At 40.0% G+C, this 23,086-nt stretch overlaps 1 protein-coding gene across 4 annotated transcripts in view; it reads right to left on the reverse strand.

Moving 5' to 3' along the window:
* Window positions 1-23,086, reverse strand: part of LOC126260928 (ubiquitin carboxyl-terminal hydrolase 47-like) — a 155,854-nt gene that overhangs the window by 70,503 nt on the left and 62,265 nt on the right. For all 4 annotated transcript variants that reach the window (XM_049958425.1, XM_049958427.1, XM_049958429.1 and 1 more), the window contains 2 exons: window positions 15,219-15,431; window positions 14,971-15,138 (listed from right to left, as the gene is read on the reverse strand). In XM_049958425.1, coding sequence (XP_049814382.1) covers window positions 14,971-15,138; window positions 15,219-15,431 — 381 coding nt within the window. The remainder of the gene's footprint in view (window positions 1-14,970; window positions 15,139-15,218; window positions 15,432-23,086) is intronic.

A 23,086-nucleotide genomic window follows, 5' to 3' on the forward strand; every position in this document is an offset into this window, starting at 1 on the left:
CATTTGGCACAGCACCGGGGGCCCTCACAGGTTATTGAATCCTACACACATGATGGGAATTACTATTTAAAATTTAGTGACATGCCACTGGCGGGAAATTATCAGCACATTTCAGAATCAGTGATTTTAATGGTTCAATACCTAAGAAGGAAAGTTGCTACTCACCATATAGCAGAGATGCTGTGTCGCAATAGGCACAACAAAAATGTTCACACAATTATAGCTCTCGGCCAATAAGGCCTTTGTCAGCAGTAGACAAGAGCGCCCACACACCCACACCCGCAAACACAACTTGCACACATATCTGCAGTCTCAGAGAGCTGAAACTACACTGCAAGTAGCAGCACCAGTGCATGATGGGAGTTGCGACTGGGTGGCGGTAAGGAGGGGGGGTGGGGGTAAGGAGGGGGCTGGGGCGGGGAGGGATAGCATGGTGGGAGTGGCAGACAATGAAGTGTTGCATTTTAGACGGAGGGCAGGAGAGAAGGTGCAGAGGGGGAAGGGGATAAGTAGAGGAAAGGAGAGAAATAAAAAGAAATTAAAAGACTGGGTGTGGCGGTGAAATGATGGCTGTGTAGTGCTGGAATGAGAACAGGGAGGGGGCCAGATGGGTGAGGACAGTGACTAACAAAGGTTGAGGCCAGGAGGGTTACGGGAACGTAGGATGTATTGCAGGGAAAGTTCCCAACTGCGCAATTCAGAACAGCTGGTGTTTGTGGGAAGGATCCATATGGCACAGGCTGTGAAGTAGTCATTAGGATGAGGGATATCATGTTTGGCAGCATGTTCACCAACAGGGTGGTCCACTCGTTTTTTGGCCACAGTTTGTCGGTGGCCATTCATGCAGACAAGCAGCTTGTTTGTGGTCATGCCTACATAGAATGCAGCACAGTGGTTGCAGCTTAGCTTGTAAATCACATGATTGGTTTCACAGGTAGCCCTGCCTTTGATGGGATAGGTGATGTTAGTGACCAGACTGGAGTAGGTGGGGATAGGAGGATGTATGGGACAAGTCTAGCATCTAGGTCTATTAAAGGGTATGAGCCATGAGGTGAGGAATTGGGAGCAGGGGTTGTGTAAGGATGGACGAGTATATTGTGTAGGTTCGGTGGGCGGCGGAATACCACGGTTGGAGGGGTGGGAAGGATAGTGGGCAGGACATTCCTCATTTCAGGGCACGACGAGAGGTAATCTAAACCCTTTCCGCTACTTATCCCCTCCCCCCTCCGCACCTTCTCTCCTGCCCTCCACCTAAAATGCAATCTGGGTCATTTTTAGTCCAATTAAACAGTTCTTGGCACACAAAGTCGGTATGGTCTCTGGTCACTTGATAACACTTTTGGAATGATGTGAATTTAGGCTTTCCCGGTGTATGCTGCTGATGAAATCTTCTCGGGCTGACATCCAGGTAGCCGCGTCGAAAACCCGCAACATTTCGATGAGTGTCATTCTCATCATCTTCTGGCGAAGACGCAGCTACCCGGATGGAAGCCCAAGAAGATTTCATCAACTTTTGGAAAGAATTTTGCAGACACTCAACACATGTTCAGATCTTCAGTTAAAATTGACTGAAAACTGCATAGAAACTTAAATTAACTTCATCAGCCATCTCCCTTAATTGTAAGTCTACAATCAGAGCGCACTAAGTCACGAACTTTCACAACATTTTCACTCATTTTTGAGGTGGAAGGACAGCCGGACCGTGGTTCATCTTCAAATGATTCACGGCTATTAAAAATATTATCTCCAAAAGCTGTTTGTAATAGTTCGTAAATCTCAGAAGCAGATTTCCCGGTTTAGAACAAAATTTCACACAAACTCGTTGCTCCGTTTTTACGTTCCTTTTCACGCAGACAGAATCCAGCAACAAGCCCAAACAGACCCGCACTCAACCACCTGCCACAACAAACTGAATAAAGGAAACGCAGTTTCCTGTCAGAGGGCATTCACGGACAAGATAATGACTCGCCCCCCACCCTCCATGTACCTGCTTGACAAACCAGTAAGCAGTAGCAGATCCATTCTTAAAACTTTCCAATCATATCTCATATTTATCACTCCATCTTCCCTGAAATAACTACAGTCAGCTTCCATTATCTTATCTAAATAAGACAAGGCATTTGACCATAACATGCTTTAACAATTCACACTTATCTAGTTTGAAGAGAGACACTTTGTGTCAATTAACACTATAAGGACCATCTACATTTATCATCTATCTGTTGGTCTTTGCATCCACAGACGTCAGTCCAAACTTGTATAATTTGTAACACTGGATGGAGTTTATGACATACGACTTTCCATTCCAACATAAATCCAATCATGATCTGACCAGAAAGTGTAAATAAGCTAAGATGAAGGTAAATACAGCTGATTCCCCAAGTCTACTGCTGATTGGTTTCATTATATTACATGATTTCATTACACCAGTTCAAGCTGACCTTTTGGTATCTCATCCATGAAGATGACCATATCATTTAAATTAAAGTAGTGATTGAGTTCCATTGTAATGTTATCTCCCATAGTTCCTTTGTATTCTGGAGACTGATGACTTCTTGTAATGTCACTGTCTCAATCAGCTGCATTCACCTGGACAGCATATTCAAGATTTTTGTGACTCTGTTGATATCTTCAGTCAGTCCCAGCAGTTCAATTTTAGTCTCAGTTGGTTGTTGCCCAAGAAGTGTCACCCTCCCCTCCACCCCTCCCTTCTAGAAATTGCAAATAGAAGAAAAATTTATAAACAGATCATTTTGAGATAAAAACTACATAAAATTAAAAATTTTGCTTCCGCAGTTTGCCGATAGGTGGCGACAACAGTAAGTAGCGGTCGAAAGAAACAGATCGCAGACATCAGGCAGTTAACTTGGACCTCGGTCAACATAACCTCCTTCAAACATAGTCCATTTGTATCTGCATCATAAAGTTGTTCTTGATTGAAAATGTCAGTTTATGAGCCTAATTCTTGTCATTTGCGGAAAGTGTTAATGTTTTGTTTAAATATGATGAAAACAGCGGCTGTCTCATCAAATGCTCTCAAGTACATATGGTAAGGACGCTATTAGTGAAAGGACATGTCTTGAGTGGTTTTAACGCTTCAAGAATGGTGATTTTAACATCGTAGACTGGCATACTGGTGGGCGAGAGAATGTTTTCGAAGATACAGAATTGGAGATATTGCTGAGTGAAGACTCACATCAGACTCAAGAAGAAATGGCACGATTGGTGAGAGTGACACAGCAAGCCATTTCAAAATGTCTCTAGGCTATGGGCATGATTCAGAAATAAGGAACTTTGGTCCCATGTGAGCTGAAACCAAGAGACATTGAACGGCATTTGTGTGTTTGTGAACAGTTGCTTCAGAGGCAAAAACTGAAGGGATTTCTGCATCACATTGTGACTGGGGACGAAAAATGGGTTCATTATGATAACCCTAAACACAAAAAATCATGGGGATATCCCGGCCATGCTTCCATATCGATGGCCAAATTGAATAATCATGGCTCCAAGATCATGCTCTGCATTTGGTGGGACCAGCTCAACATCGTGTACTATGAGATGTTAAAACAAAGTGAAACAATCACAGGAACTCATTATCAAATGCAATTAATGTGTTTGAGTAGAGCATTAAAAGAAATGGCCACAATACAGTGAGAGGCACGATAAAGTGATTTGCAGCACGACAACGTTCAACCCCACATTGCAAAAGAGGTCAAAACATACTTGGAAACGTTAAAATGGGAAGTCCTACCCCACCCGCTGTATTCTCCAGACATTGCTCCCTCTGACTACCACCTGTTTAGATCAATGGCGCATGGCCTGGCTGACCAACAAGTCTGATCTCATGAAGAAGTCACAAATCGATCAGGAATCATAAGCAGCAAGTTAACAATGCGCACAAACTCCACAACTTCCCTAAAGTCTTTCGCTTGCTCATTTTTTCTCTTAAAAAGCTGCAAAAACATGTCTCAAAATCGTTTTTATAAGAGTTAACAATTTGATCAATGTCTGTCAGGTGTCCCAGAGTAATTTTTCTATTTCTGACAAATTCCTGTGGCATTTTAAATCTGAAGTTTTCATTATTACATTGATCAAGACTTTTGGAGTTTTGCACAGTCACAAACGTTTAGGTACTTTGAGGTGCAGATGAGCAACTGCTGGAACACTTTTATGCGACAGTTAAATTACAAGCACACTTAAACAGTAAGTACTTCTATTTTCTTATACACTTCGATGACCTGTAGATCAGACTTCTGCAATTCTGTTTAAAATTTCTACTCGATGAAAAACATCAATGACATTAAAATAGTACTAGAATCTGATGCTTTCGCCAATACCATACCATGAATTCCCTAAGCAATAAAATAGTGTTATAAAAACTGCATGAGCTGTTTATAATTTTCCCTTATAGCCCTCAGAAATTTTATTCATACTACCCATCCGCAAAATAAAATTATATATAAATATAAAACATCAATCACAATTCAACAAAATTCTAATTGTAATACAGGATATCTGTAAATAAAGTTCCAGTTTCAAATGCTGTAGAAAGAGAACCACTGCTCAAAATGACATCAAATTTGAACAGCATGTTATTGACGTAGGGTGAGGTGGCAGGGGAGGGTGGGGGGTCTATTGACCAATAGATGACACTGCAAGCATCAGAATATGCATGCCAAGAGACACTTGGCACGCAGCTGTTCCTCAATTGGCATGTGAGACATCCAACATAACTGTTCCATGAAGGATCATGTAATGCTGATAAAGCTCTTTTACAAGAATGGCGACCGTGCACCAGTAGCCCTGCAGAAGTTCCGGAAACTCAAGGGTATGAAGAAAAGCATTGGATCAACATCTGCTAAGTGGCGGGAGAAAATGATTACAAAATCTGAAAGACATTTTCATTTGAAGTGCAATGTGGCAGAGAGAGGAAAGCAGTTTATCTGACATCCGTTAAAGATGTGGCCACAACATTGCAGGAGGGATTGAGCAATGGTGTACAACATGCAGTGCGTCAGGAACAGCTCGAAAGTTGAACATGCCTATGAGCACAGTGCATAAAATCCTATGCAACATCCTACACTGCTATCCGTACAGAATCACCCACATTCAGGAGTTACTTCCTGCTGTCCTGCCAGCAAGACAAGCATTCACTCTGGAATTTCCTACTCACATGGAAGGAGAACATGAATGGCTATGCAACATTCTGTGGACAGACAAAACCCATTTCCATCTCCAAGAATGCCAATACACACAACAGCAGAATATGTGCAATGGAAAATCAGCATGCACACTAATTGATACCATTTCATTCTGCAAAGGTGACTATATGGTGTGGGTTGACAGCATTGTTTATTGTAGGGCCATATTTTTTTGAAGAGATCCTGTGGGGCCCTGTTACCTGTACCATCACTGGTAAACACTAGGAGAGTCTTTTGCAACCAAGGTCATTTCAACCCTTCAACAGCATGGGTGTGTAGATAGGATCATTTTTATGCAATATGGTGCTCTTCCGTACACTGCACAGCCAGTGAAGTGACTACTAGAGGCATTTTGGAAATGCTAGAATTATCAGCCCCCATTTCCCTACAGTCTGGCCATCCACATTACCTTATCTTAATCCATCGGACTTCTGACTGTGAGATTATCTGGAAGACGTGTTCAAAGGCACTCCGGTTTGTTGTGGAACATGCCGTTTCTCGATTTCAACGTGCATGGAAAATAGTGGAGAGCATATTGAACATCTTTCACGCCGATCTTTTGACAACTGTTAACTGATGTCACTTTGCTTTTATGTGGTTTTTAGCCTCAGGGCAATTAAAAACCAATTTTTATCATCTGATGTGGTATGACCTTGGTGTGGTGGGTGGGCTCACCTAACTGACAGTGCCCCGACCGTTGCCTGTCAAACTTTTTGCATTTGGATACACTGAACAGTACGGATGGTGTAATCTGCAACTCAGATCACAGTCCTCATATTGCTGTAATTTTTAGCCAACCTAATTTACATTAAGAAGCTTACAACACTATCTACTGAGAAATTTTTCCATTACATTTTTGTTTCTTCCACGATGTTTCACCCTGCATCAATAATAGGCCGTCCAAATTTAACATCATTCTGAGCAATGGTTCTCTTTCAATGGCAATTTGAAACTGACCCTTTAATTATGGATAACCTGTATAAAGTACAATCAAAACATCTCCGTTTGAAGGTTATACAGCCCAGAATCGGTATACCAATCATGCAAAATCGCTGTGAGCAGTGAGGCAATCATCCTACTGACACACCACTTTCAAGATACCTGTGTGGTAAAACACCATGTCCTGCTGCGCGATGAAGCTCATAACTGTCTGCTGCATATCCTGATTCGATCATCAACATGTCAATGCCTTTTTTAAGGAACTGAAGGCATGGTAATTGCATGGGGAAAGATCAGGACTATAGAGTGGGTGCTCAAATGTCTCGCACTTGAATTAGCCTAACTTCTGTATTACGACATTTGCAATATGAGGATATGGCTTACCATGAAACATCATTCCCCCTAGTCACAGTTTTCCACAACGGTGGTTTTGACAGACATGCTGCCCCATACACATTCTTCATTCTCCAACGGATGTCTACCAGCGACGGCCAAGAAAAGAAAAGACAATTGGTCCTGTTTGGACACATCTGGTAATAACATTTTCATAGTTCACATTTCCACAGTTACCACATACACATCAGAAAGAAATGAATGTCAAACTAATGCCTTTTCTACAAGTTGGTGCTTATATACTCACAGCAGAGTCTTGCTATGATGCTTATATGCTGCAGCAATACCCTCAAACAGAAACTTTTTGATTGTTCCATATATACATTTAAATAAAAGCCATGTACCATGTAGGAATTATATGAATAGGATGGAAATCAGTAAATGTGTTACTCATATACATACAGGCATTACTATTCCAGAAAAATTTGATGATTTATTCGAAACAAAGAGCTTCACAAATTGGGCAAGTCAATAACGTGTTAGTCCATTTCTGCCCCTTGTACAAGCAGTTATTCAATTCGGCATTGATTGATAGAGTAGTTGCTTGCCTTCTCGAGGGATATTGTGCCAAATTCTGTCCAACTGATGTGCTAGATTGTCAAAATCCCAAGCTGGTTGGAGGGTCCTGCCCATATTGTTCCAAACATTCTCAATTGGGGCAGATCTGGCGACCTTGCTGGGCAAAGTATGGTTTGGCAAGCAAGAAGACAAGCAGAAGGAACTCTTGCTCTGAGCAGGTGGGCATTATCTTGCTGAAATGTAAACCCAGGACAATTTGCCACGAAGGGCAACACAACTGAACATAGAATATACCCAATGTACTACTGTACTGAAGGATGCAACAGATGACAACCAAAGAGGTCCAGCTGACAACCAAAGAGGTCCTGCTATGGAAAAAAAACACCCTAGACCATCAGTTCTGATGGTAGGGCCAGATGGTGGGCGACTGTCAGCCTGGTATCCACCGATGTCCACAGCATCTCCAGACACACCTTCAATGGTCGTCTGAGCTCAGTCCAAAGCAGGACTCACCACTCAAGAGAACTCCACTCCAATCAATGAGATTATAGGCTTAATATGCCAGACAGCACTGCACAGAGTCTTGTTGGCATACAGAGGTCATTGGTAGCCAGCAGAAGGCGTGCCATGAGCTCAATCCCCTTTCTGTAAGCTACCTACTAATGACTTTTTTTAGTCACTGAAGCACCAATTGCACATAGCATCAACGATAAGGCTGAATCCAGGACTGAGTGCCGCCCTGACAACTGCTCCGTTCTTACCTTCTGTCATCTCTTTAGGTCGACTGCTTCCTTCATGATGCTGCATTTGGCCATGACTCACTCATTCCTGTCAACACTGTTGAATAATGGTAGCACTCCTATTCAAATGTTGAGTGATTTACCAATTATTCCAACCATTTTCTTTGAGCCCAATTACATATCCTCTCTCAAATGCTGACATCTGTGTACACTGCTCACGCACCTGTCTGCTAGGCTTATTACTGTCCAACTGAGAATACACAATGAAATTCACAAAGACTTTATGCTTTGGTATCATCAAGTCCCATGTTTACTATCCTTGCCAGCTACATGGTGAAACTGCACTATAGTTACACACTCATCCATTAGCTGCCAACATTTACAATTTTGCATTTTCTGCCAATACTTGCAAAAATATCAATTTGTGATCCACTTGCATAACTCTTTTGTCAGAGGGCAGGTGGGCAACCAGTGGAGCACAATTCATGTCAATGCATTCTGAGAAAGAAATCTGTGGGAGAGAGAGCATTGTACTCTACCTAGGAAGCATTTTCAGATATTTCCGCCAATGCTCGGGTTGCCCCAGGTCTGCAGTTCATGTAGCAGACCAATGATACAAACTGAAAAAAGAGAAATATGTTTCCAGTCTAAGCTTGAAGTTATGCAACAGCAGTTTTTAAGACAGTTATTGTAAAACAATGTTGACATGTGAATAAATGTAAACATCTGAAGACTGGGTGAATGTAAAATGAATGTAGCCTCAAAAATGCTTGTTCTGAGGCATAATTTGTTGGCATGGCATGTCGAGAAAGGAGCACCATTCATATTGGTGTTTTAGCCCATAAACATGAACGTCACAGATGCTATAGATCTGACTTTACGCACCAAGCAATGCTGTCGCATCCCGTGTCATGTGATGAGGTGGCTTGTGGCCTTATTGAAGTACGTGAATCAGGCCCCCAGGTCAGCAAATGTTGCCCACACCCGTCTTAGAGTGTGTAAGCTACTGTGTTGTACAATAGGCTGAGAGAGAAGGTAAATATTATTCAGCTTCTTTCTGAACTTCAATCTGCAGCTCTTTGGAAAGGGCACAGTAATTCACTGAGTCTCATACAAAGTTATTATATGTTCTAATCTTAAATTATTCCAAGAAATTTCCTTGCTGGCAAAGATTTTTTGATTGTAACCTGAATGCCGAGGTAAAGATTGTGAGTGCTACACTGCACAAACAATGCTCTATTCTCTTCTTAGTTTATCCAAGACTTCGATTAAGAGATTTCTCCCAAAACATTAAACACCCTGTCATAACACTGGTCACTAAATTTTCAGAGTGCTAACTTGTGCAGAACTAAAATGTCTTTGGCAAGATCAAATAATGTTTCTGTCGAAGTTCTAGTCATAGAATAAAATCCAATTAAATAGTAATTCATGGCCAAATCACAAGCAAACTGAGACTTGTTCAGTTTGGGACATGTCACAGGTTTCATACAATAAAATTGAAAAACATTAAGAAGTTTTATCTCATCCATAATTCCTGACAAGCCTGCAGCTGCCATCGTCTTAAGAATTTTCTTTATCTGAATTATCAAAGTGAAGCCATTTGTAACTTTCTCTTTGTAAGCAAGATTTTAATTCTGCCACTTTTCTGCTCAAGCCTTTAATAACATCATAATGTTGAAATTTTCATCATTGTTGGATACTCATATAGGAAGACCCACCCTCACCAATGCCTTTTAATACGCTGAATATTTTCAATGACCCATTTCAATTACCCACCATTTGTTTCAACTGAAAGGCTTTTTACACCATTCTTCATACACGACTTCTAATTAAACTACGTGCCTATGGAATATTGTCTCAGCTGTGTGACTGGATTCACGATTTCCTGCCAGACAGGTCACAGTTCATAACAACTGATGGAAAGTCACAGAGTCATTTACAATCAAGTAATGGCCCCATATAATCAAAACTAATTGCAAAATGATTTAGACAAGATACCTGTATGGTGCAAAAAGTGGCAATTGACCCTAACTCATGAAAAGTGTGAAGTTATCCATAAACAAATCCCTAAATTGCAGTTACGTGATTAATCACAAAATCTAAACGCTGTAAACTCAACAATTACGAATAACTTAAATTGGAATGATCATGTAGATAATGTCGTGGAAAAAACAAACCAAAGACTGTGATGTATTGGAAGAACATGTAGAAAATGTAACAGGTTTACTAAAGGGGCTGCTTACACTACACTTCCTCACCTTCTTCTGGAGTATTGCTGTGTGGTGTGGGGTCCACATCAGACAGGATTGACAGAGAACTCCGAAGAAGTTCAAAGGAGGGCAGCTTGTTTCGTATTATCACGGAATAGGGGGGAAGAGTGCCACGGGTATGATGGACGAACTGGGGTGGCAGATATTTGAACAAGGGTGTTTTTCACAAGACCTTCTCATGAAATTTCAAATACCATCTTCTTCCTCAGAGTGTGAAAATATTTTGTTGGTGACCACCTACATAGGGAGGAATGTACATCATAATAGCATAAGAGAAATCAGAACTCGCACAGTAAGATTTAAGTGATCACTTTTCCCCAGACACTGTTCGAGAGTGTAACGATAGAGAAATTGTTGAAGGTGGTTCAATGAACCCTCTGCCACACACTCAATTATGAATAGCTCATTAATCATGTAGATGAAATGACAAAATTGGTTGAATGACATTACTAGTTTCAAAGATTTTTTCTTACACACACACACACACACACACACACACACAGGGTGTACATGAAGTTCGAGAACACTTTCAATTATTTATTTTGTGAGAACCAAACATTGTACAGATATCATACATATATCATTTTGAAGAGAAACCCTGAAAGTTTTTTCATGCGTACTGCTGCAGCGTAGTTTGGTAATTTGCAGACAGTCGGTGCTGGTCACAAACATGGTGATTTCAGGTGCAGAGTGAACTTTCAGTGTGTTGGAGATCATGAAATTGCCTCCCCAATCACCACATCTCACTCTGTGTGACTTTTTTCTGTGGGGACACATTAAAGATCTGGTGTATGTAATGCCTCTACCACGTGATGTAGCAGAGCTCTGGGAGAGAATACGGGAGGCGAATGCCACAGTCAATGATGCCATGCAGGGACGGGTATGGCAAGAATTTGATTACCGTATTGACGTCGGTCAGGTCACTCATGGTTCGCATAGTGAATGTTTGTAAAAAAAAAAAAACTTTCAGAGTTTCTCTTCAAAATGCAATATGTATGACATCTGTACAATGTTAAGTTCTTGTGTAATAAATAAGTGAAAGTGTTCCTGGACTTTATGTACACCCTGTGTGTGTGTGTGTGTGTGTGTGTGTGTGTGTGTGTGTGTGTGTTTTACTGGTGAAAGCTGTGATCAAAAGCTTTATTTAAGTGTCTTAATTGTGCCTGCCTGGAACTTGACGGGTCTTCTTTACAGGAAGTAGCAATCTGTCTTTTCCTACATTGTTGATATTCTTACCTGGAGTTTCCATTTTTTGAGAATAACATTTACACTACTCACAATTATTCGAAATTTAGGAAATCTGACATCTCAAGTGATTTTGTAGAACACTTAAAACTTACAGCGTGAGCTACCTCAACACATTCATCATCAAAGATGCCGTAGCACACTGTTCTCAAAGATGGTGTAGGAGTCTCTTCAGTATTCTTCTGCCTAACTCCTCCATCTACAATCGACATGATTTTCCTTTTGTTTCTCACCACAAATCTATCCACATCCATTGTAAGTATTTCTACAATGAGACTTTCTACAATGAAAGGGAAACCTGAGGTACAGCACTGTTCCGTCCATTCTAGCAGCTCCAATTTTCTTATAATACTACTGACTCCTTTAAATAAAATTTCGCTCCGTAGTACCACAATAGATTATCAAAGAAAAGACAAAAAGAGATGTTTACTAGCATTCTAATGGTACAAGCACAGTGGAAAATCCGACTAGTTGGGGTAAAGACAAACAGTATCTGATGAAAAATGAATTCACTAATTATTTTTACATTGCAAAATTGGTGTGTGATGTGTCAGATAAAATGCTTAATAGTCTGAAAAACATCTTTTACTGCTCGCCTATAGTAAGTGCTCAGAAAAAACATCCATTTCTGCAAAATTAAAAGTAAAAAAACAATGTATAATGCTTCTCTGCACCACTTCTCCTTGTTCCTTTTTTTATATTAGTTACCTCTACAATTTATTTTCATAAATGCATGTGTTCGTACACTGGGACAACAGTGGTGGAGCTGCTGTCCAAATCAGAACAGCTGCTGTATCTCTCACGATGATTAGCAACAATCTCATCGCTTCAGTACACTGCAACCCCACTTGACACTGTAGTGTTTCCAAATTTGTGGCAGCAGCTACACCAGGTATGTAAGGTTAGTAGCACCCTAAAGTAAGGAAGAACTCTCACTAAAACATAAATACATCACTGTAGCTGCAGTTGGCACATCTGTGACATTAAGATACTCTGTGTTTCATATATTGCCTCTCTGTTTAATATATTACCCACTCAAATTATTTTATGGGTACAATTACCCACAATACCCATACCAACTGCTGTCCCTGCCTTCACTATGTAAAAGAACTGTTCTATTTCAAAGCTGCAATTTCTTTCTTTGTAATGATAAATATATTTTAACACACTGGTTAGGTCATCTAAATGGTTTTTGTTTTTGCTGATGCCTTATCAGACCTCCTGGTTCAGTTAACTAGGTGTTGCTGATGGCACCAACACTATTTCTAAGAACAGGGAACCAAAGGAGCTAATGAATCGTAAGCAAACATAATACACCTAAAATTAAACTGATGTCTTTGAGGTGGAATTCAGTTTTATTTCAACATTCGTTTCTAGTTTGGCATTTTGAGGTTCCTTTTCCTCTTCACATCCCCGGCTCCAGATGGTGGAGCCAATATCTTCACTCTGTAACACGCCCTTTTCTGTCATACCCAAAGATGGCACCTGATACCTACAAAGAGTGTACAGTACTGGAGTACAGACAAATTAACTGACACCTTAAACAGAAAGCTAAATTCACCAAATTCACACACATCACAGCACTTCTGGGTGAATCTAATGCATTTTGTACCACATGTGAGGCACAGGAATTATTAAAAGGTACTCCTGTCTAGCATTTTTTATTGCCCATGAACAGCCCAACTGAGAATAAACTATCCCCTTCGTCATAATAAATTATTAATGAAACAGAGTTAAGTTACTAACTTTAACTGAATTGTTCCAAAAGAAAACATGTTCTCTACTATGTATTCCCCCCCCCCCCCTCCCCCTCAAGAAGGAGAATGTAACCTGGAGGAATTCCACCTGGATGTAGGTTTTATTGTTGGTACAGGTGTGTAAGTGTTAAGTATTACCATAAGAAGATGTGCCAAGTCAAATATGGCAAATTTAGAGGTATATATTTTAGACCAAATTTAAGTCCCTGTCCCCTTCCTCTCGCATCCTGTTTAAACACCTTTAAATATCTGTAATGCGACTATTACATTGCCCTTCATCTACTGTGAAAACTGACCACTTACACCAAGCTTGAAATATAACCCAGATTTGTTTATTGCAAGATGCCTCTCACAGCAATTAGGTCACAAGAGCAGATAACTAAAACAGTGTACACCCTCAATATCACTGAAGTTCCCTTCTTTCTGAGTTGGTTAAGCCATATGTTTGCAATAAACAGGACATCTGGATTAAAATACCAACTGTCAGCAAATTTTTGACTGTCACTATAGACAAATAATATCACAGTAACTGTATTACTAAACTGATCTCATAGATTTCAATGTTCTTCATGAGCATACACAGGAGTATCTTAACTGCACTGGAAATGTATATGTAAAGTTTAATTTCAAGTGGAATTCTCCTCAGTTGTTCTAGAAAAGAATTACAAATCCTAATTCTTAGTGATACTTTCCAAAACTGCCTACCTATTCTGGCAACAAAATCAGTTTATATATTTGGTGGATCACATCAGTATATTACTGTTAACACTGATTCTATGCTCACAAGTCTGAAGTTTAAAAATCAGCTGCTTATCTTTTATATTTGCAAACGGTCTCTACTTGATTTTCCTATTCTGAATGAACTAAACCCCTCACTTTTCTTGCTGGCCTCTCACATGTGCAATAATGTTATTTATTATTCCAGCTCAGGATTGTCGTGATCTAGCAGCCACAGCAGTAGACTTCAGCCCTGGAGGTCCCACATTCAATCTCATATAGGGACAGGGATTTTTTCCTCACTGTAGTCCCTCCATGATGGCCCCAGGTGCTCTCCACCTGCTATCAAATGAGTACTGGAGACCTCTTGTGGGGTAAAAGGAGGTCGGCACAATTGGTTTGCAACCATCCCGATCCTAGTGCTGCTGCAAAGAAGGTCTGTTCTGTGGGAAGGTGGCTGGTGAGGGAGGTGGGAGGGGGTGGGTGGCACACAAGGAGAGACATTCATAGTATGATTTTGTGGGGATACACTTCCCAGCCAACTTAAAAATGGTATGCCAAAGAAGGCAATAATGTACAACACTATGTCAAAGAAGGGAATACTGTACAACACTATGCCAAAGAAGGCTATTGCCTTGTTCAGCATTATGCCGAAGAATGTTGTACAACAGTATGGCACAGATGGCCATAATGTACAACAGTATGTCATAGAAGGGAATAATGTATAGTATGTCATAGAATGAAATAATGTAGAATGGCATGACACAAAAGAACAAGATTTTTTTCCCCTGTCTTTCTTTGTTGCACAGTACAGCAGAGTTCCAAAAACATCAAAGGGACAATAACTCCTAAAGGAACAAAATCTGCACTCTAAAACTGAGTGCACTGTTTTAGCTTTCTAGCTACTTTTTAACAGAATATACAGTATTTTCTGCATGATAAACTGAAACGTCTATCACTTAAACTCGTCATTCTCATATCAATACAAAAAACAAGTCCAACAATTTCATGATGTCGTCCCTCCAATGAAATTTAGTTTTTATAGCACGATACCACCACCTGCCATGGAAGTTTTTGTGGATGCCCATAATGTTATATGTAACTGAACAGAATAAAATCACAAATATATCTATGTACTATGAAATAACTTTCAATTTTGATTTACTACGAAGTTTCATCACACTAATACCTGTATGTGGGGTGGAAATTGTTCAACTGTCATTGCCTCAGAATTCCTTTGTTTGTCAATCTGACGGTACATGAGCATATATGCATTTGTGCTTGAACTGTATGCACCTGAATAGTATCCCCTTGATGGTCCACCACCATATGTTTTAGTGATGTCATCCTGAGTTATCTGGAATCAGAATAAAACCGCCATAAGAATAAGAAGAGCACCCTATTTCTAAAACACTAAATTAGACAGACTTCACATACCCTAGTCACAATCTGATCATTGAAACAGAACCATTCATTTTTCTTAAAGTCTTTGATGTAAGCATAGTAATGGCCTCCCGATGCACTTCCTGAGTGTATCATAATAGAAAACAATTCATACACATAAGGTCCTTTCTCATGAGCGTGTCTCCGATTTTTCTCATTTTCATGGTGATTTGCACAGCTGCCCATATCTATTCCTTCATCATCTTCCTGAAAAAGAAAAGAAAAATTATGTTACTACTGATTTACTATAAACATCAGTTTACTTTTATTACGTGCTACCAGAATGAACAGTCTGGGTAACATTACCACACAAAAACACTTAAACCTTAGTACAATCAGGAACTAGCTTGGGAAAGTGACAACACACAGCCACACTCCAGTTCAAAAATTTTTGCGGAATACCACTTACTGCAAGCATATTAAGCGATTGCAAAAAACCTCTTTGCTGAGAGGTGCAACAGTTTGCTGTAAATGCCCAAATTTTCAAAAGAAAAGGAGCGCTGATTGAGCAGAAAGCAGAACATATCTGCACAATTTTAAAATTGTAGAAATCGATACAGTGTAAATTAACAAAACAGACATCTTATGTTAAGCGGAATGAGATTATAATATCTAGTGCTGAGCAGTAAAGTGTTCACAAAAAATATTCCACTGACATTATCATTAATCAGCTATAGCATGTCACATTTGTGAGTAAGCAGAAATATAAATTTTTGTTACCAATGCAGAAGATGAACAGCGTGTTTCCAAAAGAATTATACTTTATTTGTTTCATTTATCTCATCCAAGATGTTTCAATGCATAACGCTAAGACTTACATCACTCATTTACTGCTAGGTTATAAACTGAAGATGTAATGCCTAGGAAATGTCACTGCACCCCTTGAGAATGGAGCTGCAGCTCTGAAACACATTGTGTAACTGTGTAAGGTGGGATTATCCTACTCGTTCTTATACAACTCTGATTTTTTTTTATGACCTCTTTTCATTACTAATCGGGGATGGGGGGAGGGGGGGAGGGAAGATAAACCTAAATAAGAGTAATACACAAAGGAGGATTGATGATGTCAGCTGTTTTTATTTGCCACTGAACAAAGGAACAGGGTGTACATGAAATTACCAAATTCTTATTCATGCAGAATTTCACTAAATTTTGTTAATTCACAATATAATTTACAGTCACCTGATGAAAATGATATAAACAGTTCATAAGGAACATTTTATTTACAGAAATATTTATAATTTATACAGCTGTAAACTATGAGCTCACTGAAATTCCACTCCACTAAAAACTGGCCGTTTCTATATTGACAGAGCTTATTTGAAAAGTCCCCATTCTCCCCTTTCAAAGGGAGCATTTTACTTTTTCCTTCCTTAATCTTAATATTTCAAAAGTTATTTATATTCAACATTTTTATTTTCCAGAATGTTCCAATCATGACATGTAGTTATTTCTTAAATCCAATTTATAACTTTGTAGCCCTAATTCTTCTGTTTCCAAAAATGGATACCTTTATGGAAATAACCCATTAGTTTATTAATTTAACCAATTAGAAAATTTCACTATCTCAAAAATTCTTGGCAAACTTTGGGAATCCCTTGTACATTACAACTTATCACCAAATAGTACCTGTGATTTTGTCATTTTCTAATTATAAAGCCTTTAGTTAAGCAACTTTGCTTCATTGCCTATTGTACCTTTCAGTTTTTCTATATTTTATATTAATATCCAAAATGTAACAGCTGTGTATTTTTACTGTTTTGTAATATCTGTAATATTCACATCTATAAATAGGTGTCACATACAAAGCTGCAGTCAGTCAGCGTTGAACTTGCAAACTTCTACGTCAATTGAAATGTCTTTTGTTCGGTATTATTAATCATGTAACTTTTTGTAGATGGCTGGTAATTAAAAAGTGAAGGTCTGCTTCACTCACTCAGACTTCTATGTTAATTTTGTAGGATGTGTAGTTTACTGATCTATGTTGTGAAATGTAGACCATCCATACTGTATAGTTAAAAAAACAAATATGAGTGAACTGAGAAAAGAAAAATATATTGTGTAGTGGTAGGTCTTATCTGCAAAACATAGCCATTACTGGTAGGAAAGTGGATTAATGGATGGATTTTAATGAGACTAAAGAGCCTTCAAATAAGTTGGTAAGGGCACAGTTGGACTTCAACAGTACCACAAAATATTATGAATGATGATGGCATGGTTATCAACAAAAATTTTCCTACAAAACACAGAAACTGACTTTCACATTAGCAAAAGAAACAGTGTGAAAACCATACATTCAAAACTCTTCTGACCATCTAGTCTATGAAGATTTTAATTCTACCAGAGAATTTAACAGTTAATCTGACTGACCAGCACCATAAGTGCATTTTTCATAAACTGCAGTGCAGGACACTAATTCATTTTATGATAATTAATTGAAACCCTCGGCTGCCGACAGGTGTTGTTGATATACCTCGATGGGGACAGCTGAAAATGTGTGCCACGACCAGGACTCGAACCCGGGATCTCCTGCTTACATGGCAGACACACTATCCATCTGAGCCACCGAGGACACAGATGAATAGCGCGACTGCAGGGACTTATCCCTTGCATGCTTCCCATGAGACCCACATTCCCAACTGTCCACAATCTACATACATAATGTTCTTAATAGATATATGTTCTTTTGGGAACAGTTACTACCTTCATATATAGTTGAAAGGCTACCCGGCCATTGACCTTCGTCTGAGCAAATGTGTATAGGTTGCCTGAACTCTTACGGGAATCGTCACCTTAGTGGGCGCAAGTAATGAGTGGATGGGCAGCTGCTGTTGAGAGGGTGCAAAATTTGGTGATGGCAGATCATTGTTTGACCGTGCCGGAGATTGCCCACGAGGTTGGACTGAGTAAAGATTCTGCACATACAATTTTGCGTGATGATTTGAACATGCACCAAGTGGCTGCAAAATTTGTGACAGAGTGTCGCCAGAACAAAAAGATCTCTGTTTTGACATTGCACAGGATCTTCTGGACACCACCAACACTGATCCTGGGTTTCAGAACACCATGATAACTGGAGACGAGTCATGGGTGTACAGGTACAATCCAGAAACAAAACGACAGTCGTCGCAATGGAGGCAACCCAAGGCTCCAAGGCCGAATGAAGTGCGGCAGGTGCAAAGCAAAAACAAGGTGTTGCTGACTGTCTTCTTTGATGTCCATGGAATTGTGCATCCAGAAGGACAAACAGTGACAAAGGAGTGTACTATCAAGATGTCCTCCAGTGACTCTGTGACGCAGTTCGGCGCAGAATACCAGACGTATGGACGGCAAAAAAGTGGCAACCGCATCACAACAACGGCCCCTCACAGTCATTCCACTTAATCCAAGATTTCTTGGCCAAACATGGAATTACAGCTGTTCGCCAACCTCCCTACTCTCCAGACATGGCTCTTTGTGACTTCTGGTTGTTTCCAAAATTGAAGACACCACTTAAAGGATCCAGTTTAGAGAGTAGAGAAGAGATAATGAGGAACACGACGACGGAGCTGAAAACCTTTCGAAAAGCAGACTTCCAGAGGAGTTTCCAGCAGTGGAAGGATCAGTGGGCTAAGTGTGTGCAAGCACAAGGGGCCTACTTTGAAGGGGATTAGGGTCCCAACCCCATCAGGTATTCGAAATATTTTTTCTGGCCAAAGGTCAGATACTTTTTAGACAGGCCTGGTACATTATGACAACCAATAGTCTCTCTCTACGTGTAACACTTTTAGCACAGTGCCCACATGCCATATGTATGCACTCACTGTGTCATTCCCAATGGCACCCGTCTCCCATACTGGTGATCATCTACCGGCTGTCTGAAGGCTGGATTGCTAAATCCGACATGCAGCAAAGGGCTGCCATGAGACAATTAGCTACAATTTCTTGTGTTGCAGGAAGAAGTTTCTGTAGCCTCACAGTTTTCAGACTCTACTGCGGAGTTTGACTATTTTACTCATTCGTTTGATGGTTACATGAATCAATGCATCAGAAGTTAAATGAATCGGTTTTCTGGTAACATTCTGGCAAAAAACAAAGACAATTTGGCAGGGGAAAAAAAAAAGTTTTACAGAATGAAAGGTCTTTAGTAAAGTTAAACGAAAGTTACTGATTTTTGAACATTATTTTGCATATATGCAGCTTTACAGCGCCACAAAAGTCAGTGACTGTTAGCGAAACACACACACACACACACACACACACACACACACACACACACACACATTCTCTCTCTCTCTCTCTCTCTCTCTCTCTCTCTCTCTCTCTCTCTCTTTCTGCTCAAGATTTGTCATGACTGCTTTTGTGTCACATTGTTCATTGGTCTTTGTATCCTACAGTGCCTCCCACAATTACCATACAAAAGCTAATTATATCTGAACTATATAAAATGTTATCAGTTAAATGTCCCTATCTTTAAACATTCCTGTACTCTTTCTTGTGAATGTGGACAGAAACATAATTGTACCACTCAAAAGAACGAGCATGCAAGACTTTCTTTCTCATGATTTTAACAATCTCATGATTTTAACAAGTTTCTTGTTATAATTACACTATCTATTTGAATAGTGTATTCTAAAATAAACCCTTACATCTATAAATTATAGAGTATCCAGCCTAGGACTTTCTGTGAAGGGGCCAGTGATGAATGTGTTAATATTATCTATACACGACATTCTATCATAGGCTCTTCAAAAGTACGACAGGACACACTCAAACAGAACTGCTTGAATTCTGAATATTTCAATTCTGATAAGCATTAATTCCCCCCATGAATTATGGAAACTGCAGTTGGTAGGGGAGGCTTGCGTGCCTCAGTGATACAGATAGCTGTACCGTAAGGGTATCTGTTGAGAGGCCAGACAGACCTATGGTTCCTGACGAGGGACAGCAACCTTTTCAGTAGTTGTAGGGGCAACAGTCTGGATGATCGACCGATCTGGCCTTGTAACATCAACCAAAACAGCCTTGCTGTGCTGATACTACAAACGGCTGGAAACAAGGGGGAAACTACAGCCATAATTTTTCCCGAGGTAACACAGCTCTACTGTATAGTTAATTGACGATGACATCCTCTTGGGTAAAACATTCTGGAGGTAAAATAGTCCCCAATTCGATCTCCAGATGGAGACTCCTCAGGAGGATGTTGTTATCAGGAGAAACAAAACTGGCATTCTATGGATCGAAACACGGAATGTCACATCCCTTACTCAGGCATGTAGGTTAGAAAAGTGAAAAGGATAGGTTAAATGTAGATGTAGTTGGAATTGATGAAGTTTGGTGGCAGGAAGAACAGGCGTCCCAGTCAGGAGAATGTAAACTGTAAAAACGTTAACTCCGTTCACAGGCCCTGGCGGATCCAGCGGTACTGACCAGCTACCATTTCATCCTCAGTCCTCAGGCGTCACCAGATGCGGGTATGGAGGGGCATGTGGTCAGGCACACCACTCTCCCGGTCCTATATCAGTGTCTCAGACTGGACCCACTACTCCTAAATCAAGTAGCTCCTCAGTTTGCCTCACAAGGGCTGAGTGCACCCCACTAGCCAACAGCACTCGGCAAATTGGATGGTTACCCATCTGCTAGCCCAGCCCGACAACGCTTAACTTTGGTTATCTGACAGGAACCGGTGTTGCCACTGTGGCAAGGCTGCTGGCATCCCGGTCAGGAAAATACACGGTTATAAACACAAAATCAACTAGGGGAATGCAGGAGTAGGTTTAATAATGAATAAAAAAAATAATAGGAACATGGATAAGCTACTCTAGACAGCATAGTGAATGCATTACTGTAGCCAAGATAGACAAAAAGCCCAGACCCACCACAGTAGTACAAGTTTACATGCCAACTAGCTCCACAGATGAAGGGATTGAAGAAATGTATGATGAGACAAAAGAAATTATTCAGGTACAGTGAAACCTCTATATAACGTTTTTCAAGGGACCACAAATTCTGAACACTGTATAGAGGAAAACACTATAAAGAGGAAGGCTTCCAAATAATAATTATAGGGCATTACTGAAGATCAGGATACTACTAATCAGATTTGACAAATGGTGCCATAGATGACATTTTAAATTTTCACAACATATGATATTCATTGCAAATGATCAATGTATCAACTGATTAGTTTTTTTAATTAAAACATGGGGCTCGGTAGGTGGATGGGTGAAAGTAAATGGATCAGTTTGTACAGTGAAAAGTTATAACAGATTCTTAAGATTGACATCATTCTCCAAAGCTGACAGGTGGTATCCCATTCTTCAGTTGACCCAATTATAGAATATGAGCCAAATTTTCTTTATGATATACTGAACATATTACATAAAAACAGAGTAAATGGCACAGATTAAAAAAGAATTAGTTACAAAAAAATTACTTCAATAATTAAATTATCAAATGGAACTTAAATCTGCACAAAACTCTAGGAACCTAAGCAATCTGAAAATAACATACCTATGATTTCTTAAAATATTCAAGCAGGCTTGCTTGTTTTCTGTTTCTCCTAGACTCTATGGCATTCATTTCTTGCTCCAAATGAGCAAGTTGAACTACTGTTCTGTCCTCAAGTCTATGGGCCATCATGTATCTCATGAATGTTTCAAAGGCTTCAGCTGCCTTAGTGTATGAGGGCACAGGGTCATCTTCCTTGTCACTGTCACTTTCACTACCTCTATTACTCTCCAAGCTTCTCTCTGCAGTCAGCTCCTCAATACTTTGTACTCCCGTTGTTGCCACGTTGTCATCCACAGCCACAAAGTCCTCAAAAGTGTCAGAATCACTGCCTATTAATGGGTGAAACTCTTGCAAATCACTTGCAAATCACTTGCAACTTCTTCCACAGGAGCTACCATCTCATTCTCACAGAATCCCGCTTTTGTGAAACAGTTTTTAATAGTTTCAGCACTTACTTCCCTCCACGAGTACATAATTAAATTTATTGCCTGTAAAATGTTCAGTTTCAGTTGTGAGCATTGCTGGCTTCCCGGCTTTCTTTGATCCATCAAATTCAAGGCCTTTTTTACAAGAGCTGTCCTATATTTAACCTTAAGGGCGTGTATTATGCCCAAGTCCAAAGGTTGCAGACGGCTGGTGCAGTTTGGTGGCAGGAAATTACTTTAACATTTCTCAGAAAGGGTACGTCTGGTGGATGTGCTGCACATCTATCCACAAACAACAGCACTTTTCTTGCGGCACTCCCCATTTTTGTGTCAAATTCTCTTAGAAAACGTAAAAATATTTCACTCGTCATCCACGCCTTGGCATTGTTTGTATATTTGCACCGAAATGTGGAAATGTTTTTAAAGCACCTCGGATTTTTTGGCTTCCCGATAACCAAAGATTTCAGTTTTTCACTGCCATCAGCGTTTGTACACAACAAAACGTTAAGACGTTCCTCGCTCTTCTTACCGCCATGGCAATTTTCCCCACGAAAAGTAAATGTCTTATCCGGCATTAAATTGAAAAACATGCCGGTTTCGTCAGCGTTATAAATTTCACGCAGTTTGTAGCCCTGTATCAGATTAGGGAAAGTCTGCATCCACTGAGCTACAGTTGGTTCGTCCACACATTTACTTTCTCCACATTCCGATTTGTACACAACACCATGACGATGTCAAAATTTATCAGTCCATCCATTGGATGCCTTAAAATTGTCCATTCCTAACTGCAGTGATATTTGAATCGCCTTCTCCTTCAAAATAGTTCCGTTTATAGGAATGTTTGCAGCATGTGTTTGCTGAAACCAAGTTAATAAAACTTTCTCCACTTCGTCGTAAGTCGATTGTTTCAAACGCATACGTTTCGAATTTCCACAATTCTCAAGC

This window comes from Schistocerca nitens, chromosome 5 (assembly GCF_023898315.1).
Source record: "Schistocerca nitens isolate TAMUIC-IGC-003100 chromosome 5, iqSchNite1.1, whole genome shotgun sequence".
Taxonomy (NCBI): Eukaryota; Metazoa; Arthropoda; class Insecta; order Orthoptera; family Acrididae; genus Schistocerca; species Schistocerca nitens.